At 43.4% G+C, this 27,597-nt stretch overlaps 1 protein-coding gene across 1 annotated transcript; it reads right to left on the reverse strand.

Annotated features, from left to right (window-relative positions):
• Positions 1–1,530: 1,530 nt before the first annotated feature.
• SERTAD4 (SERTA domain containing 4) lies at positions 1,531–12,395 on the reverse strand. Its single transcript, XM_072831175.1, has 4 exons — positions 12,299–12,395; positions 7,310–7,501; positions 5,996–6,111; positions 1,531–4,077 (listed from the first exon to the last, which is right to left on the reverse strand). Exons 2-4 carry the CDS (start codon positions 7,482–7,484, stop codon positions 3,286–3,288), a joined length of 1,083 nt encoding a protein of 360 aa, XP_072687276.1. The 5' UTR covers positions 7,485–7,501; positions 12,299–12,395; the 3' UTR covers positions 1,531–3,285.
• Positions 12,396–27,597: the final 15,202 nt, after the last annotated feature.

A 27,597-nucleotide genomic window follows, 5' to 3' on the forward strand; every position in this document is an offset into this window, starting at 1 on the left:
GTGAAGTAAGGAATAATAGGATTTTAGGAGTGGGAGCATATGATTGAGGATATCTGTCTTCTTTTAAAGTGCCTCTGCCAGACAGTCTTCTACAATCACCACTTTTAGAGGGGAAGGACCAGAGGCAAAGGTTAATGATTTGGTTAATGAGGTGCACCTAGATGCCTCAGGGAGCAGCAATTAAAGGCATTCTTGGGGGGAGCTGGGCCATTTTCTTAAGTGAAGATTTCCCCTCATTTAACTTTTAGAAGTCTGGAATCTGCCCTATCAGGTTTTCCTTAAAGCAAAGCACAGCAATGAGAAAAGGTGCTACTTCCAGGTGGGTAGACAGAGTGTGGGGTGAAGAGAGTCTTAGGTTTACCAATCTCTGAGACAGAACTATGGAACCCAGTTAGTAGAATTATCATCTGTGCCTTGGCCACTCTGGAAAAATCTGATTATCTTCTGAGTAGAAATGGTGATGGAGGCACATAAAAGGCCCTAAAGTTCTCATACCAACAAAAGGAACATTTTTATTTGAATGGATGCTTAGGGCTTTTTAAGGGGTGGGAGGGGGAGTATGTCTCTCGGTATGCTAGAAATGTCTTAGAGACAAAAACTTGATGGCTAAGAATTAAAAATGCAAATTCAAAGCCCCAGTTGTCCAGCTAGAAGCTCCAGTTGGTTCTGCTGAGCAGATGTCTGGGCCCGAAGCTCAGGTGAGTGCTGTGGAAAATCACCAACTCTGTCATTTACAATTTTGGCCATCAAGAGAAACATTACCTGATAATGCTAGTGGCTTCTAAAAAGCAAAAGGATGTCATCTCTTTCATATTTAAAATCTCTAGGATGGGGATCCCTGGGTGGCTCAGCGGTTTAGTGCCTGCCTTTGGCCCAGGGCGTGGTCCTGGAGTCCTGGAGTCCCGGGATCAAGTCCCATATCAAGCTCCCTGCATCAGGCCTGCTTCTCCCTCTGCCTGTGTCTCTGCCTCTCTGTGTCTCTCATGAATAAATAAATAAAATCTTTTAAAAAAATCTCTAGGATGTATCACATTCATAGTAAGAATGCTACTTTTGACAAATTAAGCTTCCAACTAGCTTTCTCCCTTTATCAAATATTAGCCTCTAAGAATAACATTAATACAAAGTTGCTTGGAAAACCACCAGCCATAATCTATAGCTGTTTCAACCATTGACATTTGGGTCATCTTTTTGACAATTTGACATTTCATAAAGCAACCAGCTAGGATGCATCCAGTATGTTACGCTATTTTTTGTCAGAAACTTTGCAAAAATGAATCTGTTCTTGAAGATAAAACCTTCTTGATAACCAACCACATCATTTATTAACATTGGCCTCCTAATCCACAGAAATCTAAACGCACACATTTGGATCATTCTGAAACACCTGTCAGATTGACCTCTTAAAGTAGTCTTTCATTTTGAAAACTCCTGTGTGGCCACTGCCCACCAGACCTCTTGAATTTTTTAAAGGAGAAAGAGCAACAGAAAAGAGAAACATTGCCGATAGTCATTAAAATAAAATCGTAATGAATTTTGATCGTTTTAATAAATATATATCAAGAAAACCTCACTTTATTACAACACGTTCATATACAAGCATCTATCATCTAAGTTTTCAACATCAAATGTTTATCAAATATTGAAAATAAAGGACAAAACATTACTAGACTATTTAGCCATAACACAAGAACATGTTTTAAAAATTGGTCCTTGTGGACATTGTCCAAATGATGATCCTACTCATACACTGTATGAATGAGACCTATATTTAATATTAATAGCAATAATAAAAAAGCTTTATCTTGGAGAAACTGGGAGGACTTACTTATTTCCTCCGTTTGGCATTTGGTTCCCGTGAAGTATTGTTTAAGGAGGCCCTAGTCAATTAGCAACCTTGGAAATTGGAATACAGTTTAGCAGGAGGAGTTGGCTGGAGTAGAAGGAAGGACGGTCAGAGGGGCACTCTGAACACTCTTGCAAACATACAAATTAAAGAAATCATTGAGAAAAACGTCGACCAAATACATGGTAGCTATTGCCAACTGAGTCCCATTTCTCCAAAATAACTTTCCAAAAACTAAAGTCTTTACATTCTTTAAGATAAAACCTCATTGATCACCACATCATTTATTAACATTGTGCTTCTTAATCAACAGCAAAAGTCATATATAAAAAACCACATGCTTTTTATAATCTAAACGAGTGAAATGATGCAAAACAGATTAAAGTATAATGCATGCCACTGGTTCATGAACTTCATTGGACAAGAAAACAAAACAAAACAAAAACCCAAAACCCAAAAAACCCAAACCCCAGCAACGGACCGTTGCCATAGAAAAGCTCAAGCAGCTTAGTGCTGGTTTCTAACAGCTCTATTGTTTCCCCCATCCCTTTCTAAAAATGCCAAATCCAAAAGCAATTGGGCATCAAAAACAAAGGAAGAATAGAGATGTTGAATCAAAAGTTGAACACAATAGTTTCGAAGTTAACGGTTTCCAAACAATATTGATCCACCCTGTGTATTTTTTTTTCCTGTTTGTTAAATCCCTGCTGTAACTCTGATTTATCCTTAATTTTCACATTGGCAAAAATTAAGATAAAGTAAGGCACCAAAAATCGCCCTGTATAACACCTCTCTAACTGCCTAATCACGCATCACAGGCAAGCCAGGAACTTGCAGGGATTACCCTTCTACATATTGTTGATTGCCGCACCCAGACAGGTGTTTCATTATGTTACATCCTATTTTCATCTGTCACCCAAGACTGTTAAATACAAGTACTTCACGGCACGGTGAAGCCACTTCATCTAGCTCCCTGTCTTCGGTCTTTTATTCAGAAAAAAATACTGTATCATAGAGAAGAAGCAGGCATCCTTTGCTGGTTATGTTGGTTTGCTTTCCAAATAACTACCTCATTAATTGGCAAACATGATGCAGTTTCTTAGCTAGTGACAGGCTCCTTGGGGGGGTAATGGAAAGATCACAAGGGCACGTTGTCCCCCAGTCTAATCTACTGACCTTTTCTGTAGGACAACTAAGGTATACTTTTAAGCATTAAGTCAACTGTTTTCTTGGGAACATCACCACATTTATAAGTAGCTCGCTGATGCCTACTATACAGATGTTTTATGCAATCTGCTCTCCAGGCATTAAAACGACACGGCATGTTCATGGCATAATTTTATCAGTTGTACAAAACTATAAAATCCATTCAAAATAAAATTTATGAGAGCTAATTGATCATGCTGTGCATGCTTCAGAAGTTTCGGTGAAAAGATGGCTCATATTTTACTCCCTTTGCCACAGCACGGTTTGTTACTTGGTGAAGGCTCCTTTTTCCTTAAGGACTTTTTCCAAGACTCACTCACATTGCTTTTTTCATTATATCCAGTCTCAAAATAATCGTAAAATTGGCCTTTGCACTCAAAAGCAAGGTCATTTCCCCCAGGTTCATGGCTTAGGGGGCCACCATCCCTGCTGGTGTCATTATTTGCTTTCTCATCACTTACTGGGGCCTTTTCCTGAACACCTAGTGACCTGACATTAGTGACAAAGATTTCATTGGCAGGTACCTGGCCATCACCTTTGTAAACAGGTGCGCTGCCTACATCAAAATCCACCTGGTGGGAACAACTCGGTAAAGGCAGAGGGGGGGAGGAGGAGGAGGAGGAGGAGGAGGAGGAGGAGGAGGAGGAGGAGGAGGAGGAAGACGGGGCAGTGGTGGAGGCACTTCCGACACTAGCATGGAGAGAAAGGGGTCCATTTAGGTAGTGACCACCACATTCTTGGTAAAAGCAGCAGGCATGAAACTTTTCACACTCCTCTTTGGCCATCCGTGGTCGTTTCCGGTAAGGACAGTCTTGAGCCATAAACCACTCTTGGGCGGAGGTGCCATTGAAAGAGCAGGCAGGAAAGCACCAGTTATTCTGCATGATGATTTCTCCATGGATCCTTTTCATCAAATTGTTTATAAGGACAGATCTTCGGAGGTACACTTCGGGATCATCGATAAACTTTAGCTTTTCTAAGGACATATAAAGGATGTGGGCTCGTTCCTCAAAAATTGAGATGGTCTGAAAAATCCAAAAAGGGAAGAGAATTCAGAGGACATAGGCTATTACATGTCAACATGTTATCACTGTGTATTTCTTGGCAGTGTCTGGATCTGGGAATGCTGGGGTCTTGTTCCCCCAACTCCCGGGGTTCATTTAGGGAACCATAAAGATCCCTGATGTGGCTAACATCCACCCTTCCAGACTCCACAGTGTGGTCAAGCACCTGGGAATCTGGTCACGGTGCAGACCTCAGTGGGGACAGGTCAGGTTGTTGGCATTTAGAGAGTCCAACGGGGAAAATGTAGAAAGACAGAACACTCATCTACACTGCTGGAAGTCAGGGGAGCAATCTCTCCGGAGGACAGAGAGGTAGTAATGAGGGGTACAAGGAGGGGGTTCTCAGTCGCTGGTTATGTTGTTGCTTGATCTGGATGCTAGTTACACGGATATGTTCATTTTGTGAAACTCAGCAAGCTGTACTCATAGGACGCTTGTGCTTTTCTGTGTATATACAAACCCATGCACATGTGCACACACACACACTCACATATTATGAGGTCAATAAAGATCTTTTGAAAGATGTCAAAATGCAGGTCATAGTAAGTCTACTTCAAATCCTGGCCAGGAGCATGAAAGTTGCTTTCAGGACTGTCTCTCTGAGAGACAAGGGTTTCACACTTGCAATTACCCTTACGTGATAGAGGGACAACAGGAACTGAGGCTCAGCCCGACAGGATCTGGCAGTGAAGGGCCAAAGTAGGCCTCCTTCCAGGGCCAGGCAGGAGAAGAGAGGTGGGGAGGAAATGGGAAGACTCACTTCTGGGCAGTAGGATACTACCAGTGGGTGATGACTGGTACAAATCCAGCAGCCACTGGGAAAGGCTACAACCGTTAACACAGAAATGAAAAGAGGAAATAAACTGCTTGTGTCCTGGCAACCAGCTCTTCCAGATCATTAAATTAAAAAAAAAAAAAAAAAAGCCACCTGGTAGCATGACCTGAGGGGCTGTGAAGGAAGCCAACCTAGGTTAACCAAAGGCAGGAACTATACATTCAGGGAAAAGCCCAGCAGCACCTGCCAATGCCTGCCAGTGTCGTCATGAGCAAGGTCAAGGCAACATCTGAACGACAAGCTTATGGGGTGGTGAGGAGAGGGCGGGGAAGAGGAGACAGGAAGAGGAATCGAAAAATCCAAAATCCTCTCCGTACTTCAGACAACTATGGTCTGGGTTATATCCTCCCTGCTGAAATCTGTAGACAGTTTGTAAAGGAAGAGAACCATAAGGAAAAAGAACTGGTATCTGGAAAGCTTAGGTGGCCAGTTTCATACTTCCAGGCATTTCTTGGATCCCACTATTTTCTTCTTACACATGCAGAAGAGACAGCTGTGGTCTTTTCTAGGGAATGAATTACAGATTTTAACAAACTGAACAAACATAATGAATGTACAACGAAGTGCGTGTTTCTACTTGCGTGCGCACACTCAAGGGGTAGTGAGGCCACCTCCAAGGGGTCAAGAGAAGCCCTGGGGGACCGCTCCCAGGTGGGCACACACAGAAGTGGCACTGGCCGTGGGACCTAGAGCTTGGGGAGGGGGAAGATGTCGGGAAAGAACACGCATTTCTGCACACGCGTGAAAACACCGGCTGCTCATAACCACTAATGCAACTTGAGAACAATCAAATCAGTTGTAAAAAAGATGTTGCTTGGATTATATAATTCTGTTATTTCTGGGTAGAGGAGCTCCTGCTGGCTCTTTCTTCAACTACTTGTGAAAATAACACAGGACCCAAAAAAGTGACAGCGATTAATATGGCTCTGCGGAGAAGTGGCTCGTTTTCATTGCTTGGGTGGAACAATTCTGGAAATGGATCAAGCAACTGTTACAAAGTATCTTTAACTCTTAATAAAAATAATGACTATTAAAAAAACATACTTTATGGCTACAGCTGCTGAGTGGTGGGTGAAAATCCTCTTCTTCCACATACTTCCTCTTAAAGTATGTGATCTTGGATGTTGTTATAGGATTTGAAATTCCCCTGTAATGTGATCCTGTGGTAATAAATCAGATATGACAAATGACATGCGGTTTGCCAGAGGTTCTCCAAACAAAATACTTTCCTTTAATTTCCTTATAGAAGATGACTTGGCTACATATTTGTCTGTACATGTGGTGATTAAAAATAAACATTTGTCTTAACAGTTGTTATCACACAAAATTCTGCAACCCAGGTGAGGCAAGGATTTCTAAGTAATCATAAAGCAAAAGGGACCCATGTCAGCACTTGCTAAATAATCAGAATCTTAATTCTATGCACAAATAGCAAAACTGATAAAGGGGAGAATAGCATTTATTCAAACTGTTTAATTAAACCCATAATAGGACACCACTGCTCAAATTTATACATTGTTAACTGTAAGCACTAATGACCAAATAATTCTAAAATATTACTGGCTGTAGATAAGGAAGGAGATGACTAACTGCACACTGGAGTTATAATATTCCTTCTCTCAAAATACGAAACTGAAAATCTCTTAATTTAAAATCAAAATTTGGGCTAACCAACGTCCTTTTTTTCTCTCGCAAGCATGTCACGTGTCAACCATGAACTAAAGTGGGGTCTAATTTTTAAAGAACAGAGCTTTTAATTCAAAAGGAACTTCAAGGAGTACTTATTTTACATTTTAGGTTGCTGTTGTTGTTGTTTAAAGTACACCACAACACAAAAACCCAAGGAACTTACCTTAGAATACTAAGAGTAAAGAACCAGGAAGAACATATTTCTGTGTTTAAAAACATTTTTCTCCTGAATACGAAAGCCAACTGTGTGCTTAATAAAAAGAGGAGACACATAGCTTCTGGCCCAAAGTGCAGATTCCTTTATGTCTCATGGGATAAAGATTTCATTGTCAAGCTCACCAGGGCTTGTGTAGCTGGGAGAGAACCGTGCAGCTCCCCACGTGAAATATCAAAATCTGGTTTGGTTCTTTTAAAAATATAGGTGGCAATGACTTACGCAGGAAGCAGCAGCACATGTGGACTCCTGTTTGAGTGCAATTTAACGATCACCCCTGGTCCTGTCCCTGGAGCCCTGGGCTCACTTAGGAGAGGTGCACAGGCAGCCTGCAGCCTGGGAAGTCTCTGGAGCAAGTGCTCTCTGAGCTCAGACGGGCACTCCAGACACCACCCCCGCCCACTAGTCTGGCTGCAGAGCCGCAGAGGGCAGCAGGGGAAGGTCAAGGGCAGTACCTGCCAGTGGGGGACCGGCTCCCCGGTCTCCCTGGAGAGGAGCCTGTGCTGGCCCAGGGGGGCTCGGTCCTCCGTAGCTGTCAGCCTCCCATAGCGTCTGGTACCCAGCAATTTCAGTAGCTCCTTCTGAGACAATGGGCTCGCAGAATCTATTCATGGACAGAACCAGAGTCATCTCTGACAGCCTCAGATCTAAAAAAAAAAAAAAAAAAAAAAAAAAAAAGAGAAGAAGAAGAAGAAGAAAAAAAGAAAAGGAAAGGAAAAGAAAAGGAAAAAAAAAAAAAAGAAAAGAAAACAGCCCTAATCAAGAGTAAGCCAGGGGATGGCCTTGGCATTTTCATTCCTTTGCTTTGGGAAACTTTTACTTCTCGGTCCTCCCCTTCACCCTGAAACATTTTATTATTTTTTCAAAGGAAACCTCAGCAAACTCTCTCACTGCTATTAGCTCAGCTTCTGTGTTCAGCAATCTGCATTTCATGGGCGGATCTTTAAAATCCCATTTCTTATTGTTCTCAGATTCCCCTCAGCCCTCTTGGAGACAGCTGCTTTGCCTCCTAAACACATTTTCCCCCTGACCTTCCTGCAGAAGACGCACCGCTAAGAGGCAAGTCCAAAACCCTGGCGCTTCCTTTCTATTAATAAGGCAAAATCAATTTTCTGGTCAATCCCCCCCGAGAGTCTCCTTTGATGAATTCTGCTAATCAATCAAAAGAATAGGGTGGGGAAGCAGATATCTCGACCGTAATCCCTACTGATGCTCTCAGGGGTTCGGGCTGTGCGCCTGCCCCCTCTTCCTTTCCGCAGGGCCGGTTGCTCTACAACATTCTGGGGCTCCCTCCACTTTCTTCTCCCAAAACGAAGCAGACAGAGACACACTTGGTAGTTGTTTCCACCAGCCCTGATCGGCCTGAACTGGATCTGCCTCCAGTCAAAACACTGTAAGATGAAGACAGAAAATTGGCTCCAGTTTCAAGCCGGGAGTTGCAGCCCCACAGGAGCCAAGCACAACATCAACGGAGCAGAGAGAATATTAAACAGGAGCCAGGGCTTCGGGGCCAGAGGCAGCCGGCAACTCTTCCCTCCGCAAGGCCCAGACACAAGGCAGGAACTTTCCAGGAGGCACCACGCGGCTGCCCGGGCCCCAGTTCACGCCCTTGCCTGGGGCCTGCGGTGATGCCCGGGGGCTCCTGCGGGGCTGGGGCGCTCAGGCTCCCCTGGGTCCCCACTGAGGCCCGAGGCAGGGTCAAGGGGGAGTTCAAGGGAGGGACAGGGGTTTGCTACTGAAAGCAAAAGGACCTACACGGGGCGGAGATCAGAGGTGACGGCAGAGAAAAGCCTCCGCGCCTTATTAACCGCCAGTTCCTTTGACAAGACCTGAACCTCCACTAGCTCACTTTGCCATTTAAAGAACTGTCACGAAGAGTGATGTCAGGCCTGCTTTCTGAAGACTGTCTTTCAGATACACGCTAAGGGTCTAGTTCGTGGCTTCTTCTCCGAATTACACAGCTCCTAACGTTTTGGGGAGAGGGCAAAGCGAGTGGGGTTTAGGGGGAGCCTGTGGTCACCTTTCTGTTATCAACCAGGGTCCACTTCCAGGTAAAAGAAGGAAAACCACCAGGGGAGGGGGACATAGCTTCACGGAACTGACAGTGTCCCTCTGGCTAACAGAGCAGCTCTTGGCAGCAAGGACTCTATCCTTTATCCACGCGTCCCTCAGATCCTCAATTCTGTCCCAACCTCACTGAGGAATGAAGCCAGGCCTTCCGTGTCAGTGGCTGGAAGGAGGATCCCGCGGACTTGGGCCGCTGAACCACCTACCCCTTTCTCTTTTAAAATGCCCTCCAAGGAGGCAGCAGCCAAGGGCTTGTTAGAAAACCTTATTACAAGAAAAAAAAAAGAGAGAGAGAGAGAGGTTCGAATATTCTCTAAAAGGAAATGGTGGGACATGCCATTTATTTTGCTCTTGAGTCATCAGGAAATTTACACTACATTGATTTGATAAACTAAGCTATTCTGTCTATCACCCCTCAAACCCGGCATCCAAACAAGGTATCAAACCTCATGATAATTTATTCCCTGGGAGACTCTCATAAATGGTCTGATTTCTTACCCTATTATAAAAAGACAGTTGTATCAGTAAGTGCTTTTGCCAGGAGCACATGAATTGCTGCTTTTTCTCAGTAGCCCTCCCTCATGGACTGCAGCAGTATTTTCCAGCTTGAAATTCACACTCACTTTTGTGCTGGATTCTGGGACTAAAACGCAAGCTTTTGGTCTATGTCGAACTTTTATGACATAAAGCTAGAGGTTGACAAATCCACGCCCCTTAGGAAAGTGAAGCATGTGTAAGCCCCCTAGAAGCAATTACCTTTGTTTAATAGGACATTATATGGGCCCTGTGCTAGTTTGTGTTCCTAAGAGTTTATTTCCATTTTAATGACTTATCGTTGTAGCTTTTTTGGCTGTTAAGGATTTCAAGCGTTTCTATTTGCTAGTATTGATTCCAGCATATGAAATCCTATCAGGATGCATTTGAATTTGAAACACAGCATAGTCCTTTTATCTTGGCTCTTTCTTTCCATTATGATATCTGATTTCTGTAAGTTTTCCTTGCTTTCGGACTTTGGATTATTGGGGAAGGGGGTTGGAAATTTTCCAGTTGAGTCCTCCTAGTCTGAAGAAGGCGAATTCCACATTCATGAAGAATTGGGAGTGTTCAGTGCTATGCACCAATGTCTCACAGGACTCCCTATTTGTATTATATGTGCAGATCCAAACTGTCACTATTCTCTGTATGATGAGACTTACATTTTGATCCTGCCACCTAGCTCAGAAGTTCAAATCCACAATTTCATGTGCTGTTACCATTAGGTATAACCACAAAGACAGACATTTATGGTAAAATTTGTTTGTTTTTAACATCGGGGGTTAAGTGGATTCAAAAGAAGGTTGTTAAAGTGTGTTTTGTCTACACATGGGTTTAAAAAATAAATAAAAAGGTCCTAACCTCTTATGCCTTGGGCTCCTGCAGGTCTGTCTTGTCACCCAACTGGATGTAGTAGAATGACACCTCAAGCATTCCCAGAAGGCTGAGGGCTAAAATGTCACGGTTCTCCAGCAACCGCTCACAGCAAAGTTACAAGGCGTGGCTATACCATTTGGTTTCCCCAGATGAGTTAGACTAGTTCTTTCCACGGAGCCCTTGTAATGCTAATAGGAGTGGCTGGCACACAGGACAGGATGGCTATAGATTCAGTGGCACCTAGGGTTTAACAGGGGCTCCTGGTCATTCTTTGCCCACCCCTCCCCCCATCTCTCATTGGAAAGGAGAGAACATTAAGAGCATGAAAGCAGCTCGAGATCCGATTCCACTACTGAAATGAAGAGAAGCAAAAGGCTGACGTTTCCAATGCACCTTTGATGCTGCCAGCCCTACATGTGCTGCCCAGGTGGAATCAAGCCCTTGGCCTGGACGTTGTCCTCAGCAAGACCCCAACAGCTTGTCCAGCTGCTGCTGCTGCTGCTGCTGCAAGGGGCTGAATGGGTGGAATAAAATCCTTCAACCCTTCTACTAAATAGACAGACGTCGCTTTTCTGCTAGTCCCTGCAGTACACCTGTCTGCCCTGGGAAGTGCATTTCTCCGCTGTAGCTTGGAGAGGCCAGGAGCTTGAGGTCAGGTCCCCGGGCTAGGGCTAGGGCTAGGGCTAGGACCGCGGGGGCCGGGCCTCAGGGAGAAGACGGGGTGTCCGGGCATCCGAGCTCTGCTGGCCGAGCTCCCCATCCCAGACTCCAGACCGAGGCGGTGAGGCTCGGGGAGCCGACCCCCTGCAGGCAGCACGTCCCGGCTCCCGCACAGACACACCCCCGGGGGTAGGTGCGGCGGCCCCGAGCCCTGCCCGGGGACGCGAGCGGAGCCGGAGAAAGTAAACACCCCCCAAGTGTCTGGGAACAAAGGCAAGTTGTCTTCCCCCCCGTGCGGGAGCCGAGCGCCTCTCCCGAAGAATGAGACCTATTATTACTCTTTCTTTCTTTCCTCCTTCTTTTTCTTTTCCTTTCTTTTTTTTTTTTTTTAAAACAAGTTTCCTTCTAAGGGAAATAAACACCAAAGGTAGGATTCCAAGGAAATGACTCACGGCGGCTGGCAGGGCTCTGGCGAGGCTGGCCCGGGCCCCGCGCTCCAGCCGCAGCCGCAGCCGCAGCCGAGGCCCCCGCCGCCCGCCGCCCGCCGAGCCCAGGAGCGCCCTGCGCGGCCCGAGACCGGGACCAGGACCGGGACCGGGGCGCGGGGGTCGGGGGCGCGGGGGGCGCGGGGGGCAGCGCCTGCACCTCCCGCGGGCGGCCGTCCTCCCCTCCCCCTCCCCCCGCAGCCGGGCGCTCGGGAAAGTTGCTGGGGCCCGGGAGGCGGGCGGCGGGCGGCGGGCGGCGGGCGGCGGGCGGGGGGCGAGGCGCAGGCGTGGGCCGGGCGGGCAGCAGCGAGCCCGCCGGGGAGGTGAGCTGAGGACAGAGCAGCCGCCGCCGCCGCCGCCCGCCGCCGCCCGCCGCCCGCCGCGCCGCTCGGCTGCCGGGGAGGAGAGCGCGGGGGCGGAGGTGGCGGAGGACAGAAGGTGTCAGCTCCTGCAGCTCTTCCTCCTCCTCCTCGCGGGCGCGCGCTCCTGACATCCACGGTCCCTCCCTCTCCACCTGCCCCGCGCCGCGGCGGCAGACCCGGGGCACCGCTCCTGCCGCCCCCGCCCCCCGCGCGTCCCCTGGGGCACCGCCGCCCAGGACCCCTCGGGGCTCCCCGGCGCCGCATCCCCCCGCCCGCGGAGGCGGCGGGTCCCGCCCCGGGAAAGGCCCCTCGGCGCCCGGCGGGGTCCCGCTCCGGGGTCGCGCCCCGGCCGAGCCCCGGCGGGGGGGGGGGGTGGGGCGCGCGCCGCCGCCCGCGGGGACCGGCCCGCGCCCCGCGGCCGCCCGCTGCCCTCCCCGGCCCGGCCCGGCTCGGCTCTTACCGCGGGGTCAGCCGGGAGGCGGCGGCCGGAGCGCTCGCGCCGCCGCGGGTCCGCTCGGGGCTCGGCGCCAGCCCGGCCGCCGCTGCACAGTCGCGCGGGGCCCGGCCCGGCGGCCCGGTGGGCGGAGGACGCTGGTGCGCGGCGGGCGAGGGTCCCGCAGGTCCCGCCGCCGCCACTGGGGCGCCGCGCCGCCGTCGCCGCAGACGGTTATGGTAATGAGCGGCTCTGTCTAGCGCGCAGCGTGCGAGCCCCGTCAACCCCGAGTGCCATCTCCCCGCGGGCCTCGGAGGCGCGGTGCTGCAGGATGCCCCCGGGGGAGCGGGGGAGCATGACAGGCGCGCCCGCTCTCCCGCCCGCCCTCTGCTCAGGCGGCACGCGGGGCGCCTTCCCTCACCCCCACCCCAGCCCGCCCCCTGCCTCCTGCGCTCCTTCCCGCCCTCCTCCCCTCCTCCCCGCCCTCCCTCCCCCCTCCCCTCCCCTCCCCTCCCCTCCCGGTGCCCGGGGACACGCGGGCGCAGCTCCAGCCCGCAGCCCAGACCCCACGCGCTCGCGGCTCCCGCCCTGGCCCCGGGGGCTCGGCTCCAGCCCGAGAACCTATTCGCTCTGCAACCTTCTGAGCTGTCCACACCCCCCCCCCAATCTTTTTTTTTTTTTTTAATTTGGTTTAGTTCTGTTGTTGTGTGTGCGTGTGATTAAAAAAAAGAAAGAAAAGAAAAGAAATCTGTGCCTTTCCCACCCTTTGCAAAAAAGACTTTCTTCTCCTTTGCCACAGCAAACGGAGATGAGAAACAGATGTCTTTGCAGGACCGAGCAGTTAGGCTCCCCTCGCCGCCCGCCCCCGCCCGTTCCCCTCCCCGAGCTGCGTGTGTATAAAAAAGCAACACTGGTCCTACTGCAACTTGAATTGGCAACTCTTTCTGGGTGGGGAGCCTCCGGGGAAAACCTCCAGGAAATAAAAAAGTAATAAAGGAGGTTGTCCTTGGTCAAGGGAATGCAATTCGAGCCCCGGAATCACATTATTTTGCAAATAGTAATTTTCCCCTATATTAGGCTCAATTGGAGTTTGTTTTTTATTTTTTTTTTTTGAGACATTAATTCATAACTTCTGTCTGGGGACTCCTCCGTAGTCGAGATGGGTCATTTCAGGTGTAATGAACACAGAGCTTTGGAAAGCATAGACCTAATAAAATCGGGGGGTGGGAGGTGGGGGTGGGAGGGGAAGGCACCTGCACAAAAGTGTTACAAAGACTATAATGTTTGTTTACTGCTACTATGCCAGATGTGCTAAATATAACACTTCTTTAAAACAGTGATCCTCCGACTGTGAAAAACCAAACCTCTTGCTGCCTGGCTCCCTAGGAATCAAGGAGAGACACAGACTGAAAATCAGGGAGGAGAGGAATAAGATCAAGGATGAGGATTAGCATCTGCAAATTGAACTCTATCTAATTTGCATGTTTATTTCTTAGAATTGTAATTAAATTTGTGTAATAAATGTTTTCCATTTCATTTGTACACTTAAAATTTGGGTGACTGACGTGCAGTTAAGTGAATTTCTTTTCTTTTTTTTTAAGCCAATGTAGTTTATTCAATAAAGCGGCAAACAAATATTAGACATAATTAGAACTAATCTACTTTGAAGGTATTTTTGTTGAACTTTGTACACTTAAAGACTCTCAGAGGTTTTAAGGGTATTAGGAAGCTGAGGAAAGGCAATTATGCTGAAAACAGACTAACTCAACAGACTTCCAGGAGAATTATTTCATTTTTTCCAAAAAGACATTTCAGGGTTGCATGCCTAAAATTGGGAGTTGGGCATCCATCTTGGCTTTATTCTGAACCATATTAAAACCATATTAAATTGCATTGGCTCATGGACGATATAGGCCATTACGATAATAACTTGAGAACTGTGAAGATGCCATTTTGTGCAATCAGTGGGTGTTGCATGCCCCGGCTTATGGGCAAAGCATCACTTTCACTTGTTGGGAGGGTGGGGGGAAGAGGAGGGTAAGAAAGAGGAGGGCAAGGAAAAGCAAAGCACATAAGATGCAAGTACTTGAAAGTCTAAATCGGGACCTAAAACTGGTTAGTGTCTAACTCAAATGAAGAACTAAATGTGAGGGCTTGGAGGCATGGCTTATTATTGTTTTTATCTCCCCATATTAAAGTTTTATAGCATTTAAAGGACTATGGGGAAATCCCCACATACACTTGGCTGTGTCAAAATACATAAAACCAAAAGGAGCAAATTAAGCATAAAATTGAGAAATAACATGAGACCAAGTATCAGCATGGGTTGCTTTGGCATCTTTTGGAGCTTTGGCTCTGAGAAATGAGCCTTCTGGGAAATTGGCATTGCCCTTGGGTGGGGAGGACTCTTGGCTTTAACGTTACAACAAAATGACATCACGACACAAGTATGAAATCATTGCACTTCACAGCACCCTTGTGGTTTTGGGTAGGAACTTGACCCTGTCCCGTTCAGATAAGTTAGGTCAGCATGTTTTACTAACTAACATCTTTCCCTGCCCTACTTTTTAATCTCAAGCTTAAGAGATTCAGCGCCCAACTGTTGACAACATGAACTAATGTCTACAAGCAGAAGAGTTAGTCAAACCTCCATGGAACGAGAAATATCATTTCAAAGTTTAAAGTGACTTTCCGGTCGAAGATGGCAACATGGGGAGATCCTGATCTCACCACCTCCCACAGACACGAGGAATCTTCAGCTACGTGTGGAACAATTTTCTCTGAAAAGAAATCTAAAAACTGGTGGAGCAACCTCTTCACCTGGGGCAAGCAGAGGAAGACCCCGCATGGGAGTGGGTACAAAGGGCTGAGATACGGTCTCACCCTAAACCCCATCCCTGGTACAGTGACCCATAGTCAGGAGAGAACTCAACCCAGAGCTTCTCCTGGAGGATTGAAGGGTTTGTACCACACATCAGGCATCCCAGCTTTTAAGACTGGTGTCTGAGAGACGAGCCCCAAAACATCGGACTTTGAACACCAAGGGGCTCATCTTCTGCACACCTGCAGGGCCATAAGACTGAGAAATGACTCTTAAAGCGTCCTTGCGTAGATTCACTCCCCACCCCCCAGGGCCCAGTGCAGAAGCAGCCCTTTGAACAAGCATCCAGATTTTATGTGAACAGGACACATTTCCTAATTTTATTTAATTTTTTAAAAAAGATTTATTTATTTACTGGAGAGAGAGAGGGAGAAAACACGAGTTGAGGTGGGGGGGCTAAGGGAGAGGGGGTGAGAGAGAGAGAGAGAGAGAGAGAGAGAGAAAAGCAGACTCCCAGCTGAGCAAGGAGTCCCACATGGGGCTGGATCTAAGGACTTGAGATGAAATCAAGAGCACTGAGGGGGCACTTGACGGGATGAGCACTGGGTGTTACTCTATATGTTGGCAAATTGAACACCAATAAAAAATAAATTTATATATATAAAAAAAGGAGTCCAAAGCTTAAGCCACTGAGTTACTCAGGTGCCCCACATTTCCTAATTTTAAAGTATTGGTGTATGGGGAAGAAGGGGCCTGCTGAGATATTGTCTAGGGTTGGAAGCTGGTGGGTGCTACCTTCTTGCTCGCTCTCTGCCTTGTTAAAGCCAGCAGCTGCCATTAGTTTTTTGCTTTCCTGCAGGCTCCATCTTTATGTTCCAGCCAGTGGAGGGGGGGGGGGTGGTGGTAGGGGGGAGGGCATTTTGCATGATCTCCCTCTGCCCTGCTAAAGCTGGTGAGCACCATCACTACTTTCTTTCTTCTTTTTCATTTTTCAGTTTTCTTTCCCTTTTCATCCTTTTCCTTTTCTCATGTTCTTTTCTTTCTCTTCCTTTTCCTTAGCAGGTGCCTTCTTTCCATTCCCACAATGCTTCGCTCCAGCCAGCGAGCACCATCTTCACACTCTCCCTCTGCTGTGTTACAGAGAGCCAGCATCTCTCAGAGGGGAGCTCCTAAGCGCATCTGGTGCTCCGGTTTTCCATTTGGTAACCCAGTTTTTGCGGCTACCACCCAGAGGATGGCCTTTGATTGCCTGGTCCTCGAGGCCTCCGGGGCTTGCATTCTTGGGTCCCATGGGGCTGTAACAATTGCAGAGATAGCGCCGACAGACTGTCATTCCCAGCACACTGCACAGATAGCAGACTGAAACTCATTCCCAGTTTTTCTGAGCAAGAGACCTATTTGTTTGTTCAAAAGCTGTGGCCTGAAGGTCAGGCTTCTGGTTTGCATACTTACAGGCTCATGGAGGTGCCCTCAGGGAACAGAGGCCAGTGGACACAAACTTTGCCCTCTCCCTCTGCCTCTTTCCAGCCTGCTGGTATCTTCCAGAAAGAAGTTTATACCCTTGTCTGTTGTCCTGATTTTTGTGGCTTCTGCCCGAGGACACCTCTACATTGCCTGGTTCTCGAGACCAGTGCAGCTTATATTTGCTTTAGGTCCCCGTGCTGCAGCTATGATAAGTTAATCGGCCTCTTTTACAGAAAGATGCAACTCCTGGGTCTGTTGGATCTTGCTATGCTATGGCTGTGGTAGCTGTTTAAGAACTCTTGGTGCAGGACCTTTGCACTCTCCCTTCTGCTGTACTCCAGAGCACTAGCATCTCTTGGAAGGGAGTCTTTATATGTGTCTGGTACCCCAACTTTTATTGTCAGTGCCCTGGTTTTTATGACTGTTGCTCAAGGGATACCCATTATTTGTGTAGCTATGGTAGGCAGGGGGTTTGCATTCCTGAGTCCCGTGGGACTAACAACGAGAGAGACAGTCCTTGGCAGACTCCCACCTCCAAGACACTGCACAGACAGCTGACTGAACCATATACCCAGTCTTTCTGCGAAGGAAGACAAATTGCTAGTCCTAGAGCTTTGGTCTTAGGGGCAGGCTGCAAGTTTGGCACACATCTAGAGACTTTGGAGGTGTTCTGTGGGCACAGAGGTCATGGGATGTCATCTTTATAATTCCCTTTTCCCTACAGCTCACTGGTATCTCCCAGCAAGGAGCTGGTACACTGGTTTCCTAAATTTTGCAACTGCTGACCAGGGAACACCTTCAGATTGCCTGGTTCTGGGAGCCAGTGGGGCTTATGCTTGTGGTCTTAAAGGCCTACATATATTAACATTGTTTAAAAGCTGCTGCCTGAGAGTCTAGCTTCCAGTCAGCCTGAATCTAGATGCTCTAACATGCTCCCCTTTGGGACACTGACTAGTCTTGGCACCCCCACAACCACTGGGAGCTATTAAAAATAAAATAGGCTGCTTGGAAAATCACAAAGGATTGAGAGACAACCAAGAGTTGGGGCAGAGTTGAACAATGTTTCATCTTCTATACAAGGCCGATCCTACAAGACCAGGTGAAGTGACTATTTCCTCTAATGCATAGAAACCAACACTGTCAAACAAAATGAATAAACAGAAAAATATGTTCCAAAAGAAAGAAAAAGATAAAACCTCAGAAAACAACCTTCATGAAATGGAGATAAGTAATTTATCCAATAAGAAGTTCAAAGTAATGGTAAATATGTTCACTGAACTCGAGAAGAATATATGAACACAGTGAGAACTTCAACAAAGGGACAGAAAATAAAGGAAAACTCTAAACAGAAGTCACAGAACTGAAAATATATTAAATGAACTAAAAAAAATACACCAGAGGGATTCAACAGCAGACTATATGAAGCAGAAGAAAGGATCAGTGAATTCAAAGATGGCAGAGGAATGCATCCAAATAGTGCAACAAAAATTAAAGAATAAAAAAAAGTGAAGATAGCTTAAGGGACCTATGGGCTAATATTCACATTATAGGGGTCCCAGGAGAGAGAGAATGAGAGAGATAAAGAGAGAGAAACAGAAAACTTATTTGAAGAGCTATTGGCAGAAATCTTTCTAACCTGGATAAGGAAACAGTTATCAAGATCCAGGAAGCCCGTAGAGTTCCAAAAAAGATGAAACCAAAGAGACCTGTACCGAGACACATTATAAGTAAAATGTCAAAGTTAAAGATGAGTGGGGATTCTTAGAAGCAGCAAAAGAAAAACATCTTGTTATACACAAGGGAACCCCCATAGAACAATCAGCAGTTTTTTTTGTTTTTGTTTTTGTTTTTTTAGGATTTTTAAAGTTTATTCATGAGAGACACACACAAAGAGAGAGAGACAGAGAGAGAGAGAGAGGCAGAGACACCGGCAGAAGGAGAAGCAGGCTCCATGCAGAGAGCCTGATGAGGGACCCGGTCCTGGGACTCCAGGATCACACCCTGGGCCTAAGGCAGGCACTAAACTGCTGAGCCACCCAGGCGTCCCAATCAGCAGGTTTTTTATCTATAACTTTACAGGCCAGAAGGGAGTGGCACTATATATTTAAAACACTGAAAGAAAAACATTTCCAACCAAAAATACACTACCCCTAAAAGTTATTCAAAATTGAAGAAGGGATAAAGAATTTTCCAGACAAGCAGAAGCTAAGGGATCTCATCACTCTAAATCAGACGAGAAATGTTAAGGGACTTCTTTAACCTGAAGTACAGGGGGTATTAATTAGTAACAAGAAATAATATGAAAGTATGAATTTCACTGGTAAAGGTAAATACATAGGAAAGATGGTGGATTAATTCTTAAACAGCTTGTTGGGGTTAAAATAAAAGACAAAAGTAGCAATAATTGTAGCTACAATAATTAAGGATATACAAGATAAAAAGATATAAGATATGGTATCAAAAACAAAACACATAAAAAAACGAAAAACAAACAAAAAAACACATGGTGGCCTGGTAATAAAAATGTAGGGCTTTAGGACACATCTGAGGCTAATGAGATGTAGGATCCTCTCTCATGATGCTGGACAGCAAGCTGTAGCTCTTAGTCATGCAGACACATGATCATGAGGGTAAACAACTGATATATTTACAACCATTCTGTACCCACACAACCATGTTATTTTCCACTTTCACTACTGTGTTCAATCAATTACATGAGATATTCAACATTTTATCATAAAATCGGCTTTGTGGTAGATGGTTTTGTATAACTGTAGGCTAATGGGAGTGTTCTGAACATGTTTAAGGTAGGCTAAGCAAAGCTAAGATATTTGGTAGTTTAGGTGTATGAAATGCATTTTTAGATAATGATATTTTCAACTTAATATTGGATTGAGATGTAATCCTACCATAATTTAAGAAAGATCTGTATAGTGTTAGGATCTAAGTTGTTATATGTAATTTCATGTTATATAATATAAGCATATAAGCAAAAACTTATAGTAGATACACGAAAGACAATGGGAAAGGAATCTAAGTATAACACTAATATATATTCAAACCACAAAGGAAGAGAGCAAGAAAGAAGAAAGGAATAGAGAAACTCCAAAACAGCCAGAAAACAAAACAAAAATGGAAGTAAGAACGGGCCTTTCAAAAAGTACTTTAAATGTAAATGGACTAAATTCTCCAATCAGAAGACATGGAGTAGCTGAATGGATAGAAAACAAAACTCGTTTATATGATGCCTATAAAAGACTCACTTCAGGGATCCCTGGGTGGCGCAGCGGTTTAGCACCTGTCTTTGGCCCAGGGCGTGATCCTGGAGACCTGGGATCAAATCCCATATGGGGCTCCTGGTGCATGGAGCCTGCTTCTCCCTCTGCCTATGTCTCTGCCTCTCTCTCTCTCTCTCTGTGTGACTATCATAAATAAATAAAAATTAAAAAAAATGTTTAAAACGTGCTTTAAAAAAAAAGACTCACTTCAGATCTATGGACACACAGAGACTGAAAATGAATGGATGGAAAAATATATTCTATACAATGAAAACCAAAAGCAAACCAAAAGAAAGCTTGGGTAGCTATACTTATATCAGACAAAATAGACTTTAAAACAAAAACAAGAGACAAGGCCATTACATAGTGATAAAAGGATCAATCCAACAAAGAGATGTAACAATTGTAAATATCTATGTACCCAACATAGGAGCACCTAAATATGTAAAACACATCTTAACAGACCTAAAGGGAGAAGCAGATAGCAATACAATAATAGTAGGGTAATTTAATTCCCCACTTACATCAATGGATAGATTATCCACACAGAAATTCCACAAGGAAGCATCGGCTTTAAATGACACATTAGACCAGATGGACTTAACAGGTATCTAAAGAAAATTCTACCCCAAAATAAGAGAATACATGATCTTTTCAGGTGCACATGGAACGTTGTCCATGACAGATCATATGTAAGGCCACAAAATAAGCCTGACAAATTTAAGAAGACTAAAATCACATCAAGTATCTTTTCTGACTAGAATGGTTTGAAATTAGGAGATCAGTTATAAGAAGTGAACTGGAAAATTCACAAATATGTAAAGATTAAACAACATGCTACTAAAAAACCAGTGTCTCAATAAAGATATCAAAAGCAAAACCAAAAAAATACCTTAAGACAAATGAAAATGGAAATACAACATACCAAAATGAATGGGATTCAGCAAAGGCAGTTCTGAGAGGCAATTTCACAGTGATAAATGTTTATCACAAAAAAATAAGAAAAATATCAAATAAACAAGCTAACTTTACACCTAAAGGAGCTAGAAAAAGAAGAATAAATGGAGCCCAAAGATGGTAGAAGAAAAGAAATAACAAAGATGAGAGCAAAACTAAGTAGGGAAAAAGACAGTAAAAAAGATCAATGAAACCAAGAGTTGGTTCTTTGAAAAGATAAGCAAAAATGACAAACCTTTCGCTAAAATCACCAGGAAAAATAAGGAGAGGGCCCAAATAAATAAAATTAGAAATGAAAAGGAAACGTTACAATTGATACCACAGAAATACTAAGGTCATAAAAGACTACCATCAAAAATGTATGCCAACAAATTGGACAACCTAGAAGAAATGGATGAATTCCTAGAAACTTACAGTCTTTCAAGACAAAATCATGAAGAATTAGGAAATGTGAACATAGCAATTACTAGTAAGGAGATTGAATCAGTAATTTAAAAGCTCCCTACAAACAAAAATGTCCTGGACCAGATGGTTTCACTAGTGAATTGTACCAAACTTTCAAAGAATTAACATAAATCTTTCTCAAACTGTACTGAAAAATAAGAGGAGGGAACATTAACAAACTCATTTGACAAGGCCAGCATTACTCTGATACCAGACAAGGACAAGCACACCACAAGAAGGAAAAATTACAAGTTAATATTCCAGACGAACATAGATGAAAAAATCCTCAATAAAATATTAGGAAACCAGGGACACCTGGGTGGCTCAGTGGTTGAGCGTCTGCCTTTGGCCCAGGGTGTGATCCTGGAGTTCGGGATCAAGGCCCACATTGGGTCCCCTGTGGGGAGCCTGCTTCTCTCTTTGCCTATGTCTCTGTCTTCTCTCTGTGTCTCTCATGAATAAATAAATAAAATCTTAAAAAAAAAATTAGGAAACCAAATCCAACAATCCATTAAGATGGATCATACTTCATGATCAAATGGGATTTATTCCAGCGATGCAAGGATGGATCAACATGATATACCATATTAACAAAATGAAGAATGAAATCATATGATCATCTCAATTGATGCAGCAAAGCATTCAAATTCAAGATCCGTTTATGACAAAAACTCTTAACAAAGTGAGTGTAGAGTGAACGTAGCTTAATATAATGAAGACCACATATGAGAAGCCCATAGTTAACATCATACTCTAAGATCAGGAACAAGACAAGGATGCTTATTCTTACCAATTTTATTCAACATAGAATTGGAAATCCTCTCCATAGCACTTAGGTAGGTAAAAGAAATAAAGGATATTCAAATTGGAAAGAGAGAAAAACTCACTATCTGCAGATGACATATTGTATATAGGAAACCCTAAAGATGCCACCAAAAATTGTTGGAATTAATAAATTAATTCAGTAAAGTTGCAGGATACAAAATCAACATATAGAAATTGGTTACATTTCTATACACTAATAACAAACTATCAGAAACAAAATAATCTGGTTTATAATTGCATCAAAAAGAATAAAATACCTAGGAATAAATTTAATCAAAGAAGTGAAAAGAGGTGAAAGACCACTAAAAAGTATAAGACACTGATAAATTAAAGAAGATAGAAATAAATGGAAAGTTATTCTGTGTTCATGAAATGAAAGAATTAATATTGTTAAAATGTCTACAGTATCCAAAGGAATCTATAGATTCAATGCAATCCCTGTGACAATTCCAGTGACATTTTTTTTTTTTTTTACTAGAACTGAAACAAACAATTCTAAAATTTATATGGAACCACAGAAGAACTCCAATAGCCAAAACAATCTTGACAAAGAACAAAGCTGGAGGCACCATTCTCCCTGATTTCAAACTGTATTACAAAGCTATAGTAATCAAAGCAGTATGATATTGGTATAAAAACAGACACATGGCTCAGTGGAACAAAATAGAGAGCCTAGAAACAAACCCACACATATATAGTCAATTATTTTACAACAAAAGAGCCAAGAATATAGGATGTAGAAAGGACAGTCTCTTCACTAAGTGATATTCAGAAAACAGGGCAGCAACATGCAAGAGAATAAACTGGATCACTATTTTACACTGTACACAAAAATTAATTGAAAATGGATTAAAATCTTGAATGTAAGACCTGGTGGCTTCGATTTGCATTTCCCTGATAATTAGTAAAGATGAGGAGAATACCTGAAACCATAAAATTCCCAGAAGAAAACATAGGTGGTAATCTTCTTGACATTGGTCTTGGCAATGATTTTTTTGGATTTGACGCCAAAAGCAAAACTCAATAAGTGGCTCTACATCAAACTACAAAGCTTCTGCAAAGCGTAAGAAACCATCAACAAGCTGAGTGAAGTAAATCAGTCGGAGAAGGACAAACATTATATGTTCTCATTCATTTGGGGAATATAAATAATAGTGAAAGGGAATAGAAGGGAAGGGAGAAGAAATGTGTGGGAAGTATCAGAAAGGGAGACAGAACGTAAAGACTGCTAACTCTGGGAAATGAACTAGGGGTGGTAGAAGGGGAGGAGGGCGGGGGGGTGGGAGTGATTGGGTGATGGGCACTGGGGGTTATTCTGTATGTTAGTAAATTGAACACCAATAAAAAATAAATTAAAAAAAAAAAGAAACCATCAACAAAATGAAAAGGCAACCTACTGAATGGAAGACATTATTTGTAAACCCTATGTCTGATAAGGGATTAATATCCAAAATATATAGAGAACTCATACAACACAATAGCAATAAATTTTTGATTAAAATATAGCAGGGATTCTGAGTAGACATCTTTCCAAAGAAGACCTACAAATATAGGTACATGAAATGCTGCTCATCATTATTAATCAGGGAAATGCAAATCAAAACCACAATGAGATATCACTTCACACTTTTAGAATGGCTATTATCAAACAGATAAGAAATAATAATGTTGGCAACAATGTGGAGAAAAGGGAACCCTTGTACTCTGTTTGTGTGAATGTAAATTGGTACAGCCACTATGGGAAACACTATAGCTGATTCCTAAAAAAAAAAAAAAAAAAAAAAAAAAAAAAAAAAAAAAAGGTGTAGGACTACCGTATGATTCAGCAATTCTACTTCTGGGCATTTATCCAAAGAAAATGAAAACACTAACTCAAAAAAATATATTCACACCCATGTTCATTGCAGCATTATTTACAATAGCCAAGATGTGGAAACAACATAAGTGCACATGAATGGATAAATGGATCAAAAAATGGATATGGGATGCCTGACTGGCTCAGTGGGTAGAGCATGCAACTCTTGATCTTAGGGGTCATGAGCTCAATACCCATGTAGAGGGTAACATGGTCTTGGGTAACTTAAGGGTAACTTAAGGATAACTTAAAATAAATAAATAAGTAAAGCTGCTATAGATCTCTACATCTATTAAAAAAAAAAAAACAACGAACCTGTGGATTGCTTAAGTGACTCAGTTGGTTAAGTGTCTCCTCAGCTCAGGTCATGTTCTTGGGGTCCTGGGATCGAGCACTATATCGGGCTTCCTGCTTAGTGGGGAGTCTGCTTCTCTCTCTATCTCACTTTTCCTCTGCCCCTCCCCACTTTTTGTTCTCTCTCTCTCTCAAATAAATAAAATATTTAAAAAAAAAACTTGTGATACATGAAAACACACAATGGAATATTACACAGCCATTAAAATTAAAATTTTGCCATTCACAACAACATGGATGGATCTTGATGGTTTTATGCTAAGTGAAATGAACCAGAGTGAGAAAGACAAATACTGTTTCAACTCATTTGTATATGGAATTAGAAAAAAAACAAGCTCATAGATAAAGAGAATGGATTGGTGGTTGCCAGAGGTGAGTGTGGGTGAAATGGGTAAAGGGAGTCAAAGTGTGCGAATTTCCAGTTACAAGATAAAACTCATGGGGAAGTAAAGTACAGCATGGTAACTGTAATTAATAATAATGTACTGCATATTTGAAAATTGCTACAAAAGGAAATCTTAAAGGTTCTCATCTATAAGAAAAAAATTTCTGTAATTAGGTATGGTGACAGATATGAACTTGACTTATTGTGGTGATCATTTTACAATATATTCAAATCTAGGATCACTATGTTGTATATTCCAAAGTAATATAATGTTGTATGTCAATAATACCTCGATAAAAATAAAAACTTGGGGCAGCCCGTGTGGCTCAGCGGTTTAGCACCGCCTTCAGTCCAGGGCCTGACCCTGGGGTCCCGGAATCGAGTCCCACATCAGGCTCCCTGCATGGAGCTTGCTTCTCCCTCTGCCTGTGTCTCTGCCTCTCTCTCTCTCTCTCTCTCTCTCTCTCTGTTTCTCATGAATAAATAAATAAAATCTTTAAAAAAAAATTTAAAGTAAGTGGCAGCTATGACACAAGAAACGAACTAACCATAAATCAATACTGAAATATTTGGAAGGAGTGAATTGAATTTATGAGTTGCAATATTCTACCCAAAATCTATGATATCATGGGTTTTAGATATATATGTATGAAGTTACAAGACAGAAATTTGATTATAAAACTTAAGAAATCTTGAGTTGCAAATTCACTGAAGACAGTGATGTTTCCTTCAGTCAACAAAGAGAGTGCCAGAATTAAAACTACTGAAACTCATTTCACAAAAACCTTTTGTCATTTGAAATGGGAGGCTTTTTGAGTAAAATCTGACTCATTCAGATTGCTGTTGACATGGCCCATTTGGATTAATAAAAAGTCAAAGTTACTGGCTTTTAAAAACAAGTGTAATTTTTCTACAACAAAAAGAGATATCTATATTCAGTGTCTCCAGTTCTCCTTCTCCCATTCTCTTACCTTCTCTAATTATGCTTTTTCATCCCATCACTCCATTGAAATTGTCACTGTCAATGTCACCAATGACCTCCATGTTGCTAAATCCAAAGCTCTTTTCTTGGTTCTCATTTTCCTTGTCCTGTGTGCGGCCTTTGACCAAATTGGTCACTCTCTTCCTTGAAACACCTTTTAACCCGCCTCCAGGACAATGTATGTATCTGGTTTTCATCCCACCTTACTGGTTCCTCCCCTTCTCTATGACCTCTGAATGTTAGGGTGCCTCAAACTCAGTCCATTGAGACTTGTTGCTTCCTTTTAGCCACTCTCTTGTGGATCTCATTCAGTCTCATGGCTTCAAAAACTGTCTATATTCTGATGACTCCCAAATTTAGACCTCTAGTCTTAACCTCTCTCTTGTTCTCCAGACTCCACTTAGATGTTTAAAGGACATTACAAGATTTACAGATCCAGAACTGAACCCCTGATGGTCTCTGCTCCTTCAACTTTGCCAGGCTTAATATTCTCTATTCCAGTTAATAAACCACATTATTTTGTTTAACTCATTTTATCCTTTTACCCTACATCTAATACATCAAAAAATCCTTAAGGCTCTATCTTTATTTTTTATTATTTTAATTTTTTTATGGAGCAGGAGTTTGAGCTCTTTAAAGATTTACTTTTTAAAAATTTTAATTTAGGGGGATCCCTGGGTGGCGCAGCGGTTTGGCGCCTGCCTTTGGCCCAGGGCGCGATCCTGGAGACCCGGGATCGAATCCCACATCAGGCTCCCGGTGCATGGAGCCTGCTTCTCCCTCTGCCTATGTCTCTGCCTCTCTCTCTCTCTCTCTCTGTGACTATCATAAATAAATAAAAATTAAAAAAATAAATAAATAAAAAAAATAAAAAAAAATAAAAATTTTAATTTAGATTCCAGTTAGTTAATATACAGTGTAATATTAGTTTCAGGTGTATAATATAGTGATTCAACACTTCATACGACACCTAGTGCTCATCACAGCAAGTGTAGCCCTTTAATCCCCCTCCCCAATTTTACACATTCCCTTACCTACCTCCCCTCTGGTAACCTTAACGTTTTTTCTAGAATGTGATTATTTTTTCATCATCTCTACTGTCACTACCCTGGTCCAATCCACCATTATCATCTCTTGCCTAGGATATTGCAATAGCCTCCTAACTGGTCTCCCTGCCTCAGTCTTTGGCTCTTTCTATAGTTCAACAGCCAAATCTTAGCTCAACAGCCAAAGATATCAATTTTGCTAAGATTTTTCCTAAGACCTTCTTTTTCATTCAACGCAAAAGCCAAATCCTTGCAATGGCCTCTGTAGGCTGGAAGTCTCCCTTACTTTTCTAACCTCACTTTGTCTCCAGCTACTCTGGAGTGTGCCAGGCCTGTGCTTACCACAGGATGCTTGCACTGGCTAATCTCTCTGCCTGGAATGCTCTTTTCTCCAGATAGTTGCACAAATCAGTATTCCACCTTTTCCATGTCTTTGCTCAAATGTCACTTTCTTAACAAAACCTTAAAATTGTTGCTTAAAATTCTAACATGTCACCTCCATATCTTATTTCATTTTTGTTCACGAGATTTATCACCTTCTAATAAGCTCTGTATTTTATGCATTTATTCTACTTATCACTATCTCCTCCCACTAAAAATTAAGCCTCACAGAGGTAGGGGTTTTGTCTTTTTTTATTCAGCCCTGTGTATCCAGCACAAAGTCTGGCACATGGAAAACATTCAATAATTACATGCTGATCGACTGAGCAATCACTGACTGACAAGTTAATTTCACATATGTACAGAAACCCAAACAAGGCTAACATGGCTACTCTAGTCTATAATACGTAGAATGGTGAAGCATGCAGTTTGTTTTATCACCAACTCATTTACGTCTTCTAGAATTCTCTGGTCTCTTAACTGCCCTGCAGTACTCCAGGACCTGAAGACATTCCAAGATCTTTAAGCACCCAA

The sequence above is a fragment of the Canis lupus genome, chromosome 6, assembly GCF_048164855.1.
Source record: "Canis lupus baileyi chromosome 6, mCanLup2.hap1, whole genome shotgun sequence".
NCBI classification, from domain to species: domain Eukaryota; kingdom Metazoa; phylum Chordata; class Mammalia; order Carnivora; family Canidae; genus Canis; species Canis lupus.

Excerpts from the sequence above, each read along its gene's own strand:
- SERTAD4 (XM_072831175.1), bottom strand. The coding sequence starts at position 7,484 with ATGACTCTGGTTCTGTCCATGAATAGATTCTGCGAGCCCATTGTCTCA. Across the intron at positions 6,112-7,309 it reads AGCCGGTCCCCCACTGGCAG|GATCACATTACAGGGGAATT; the intron begins GTACTGCCCTTG and ends TTATTACCACAG. Across the intron at positions 4,078-5,995 it reads TCAGCAGCTGTAGCCATAAA|ACCATCTCAATTTTTGAGGA; the intron begins GTATGTTTTTTT and ends TGGATTTTTCAG.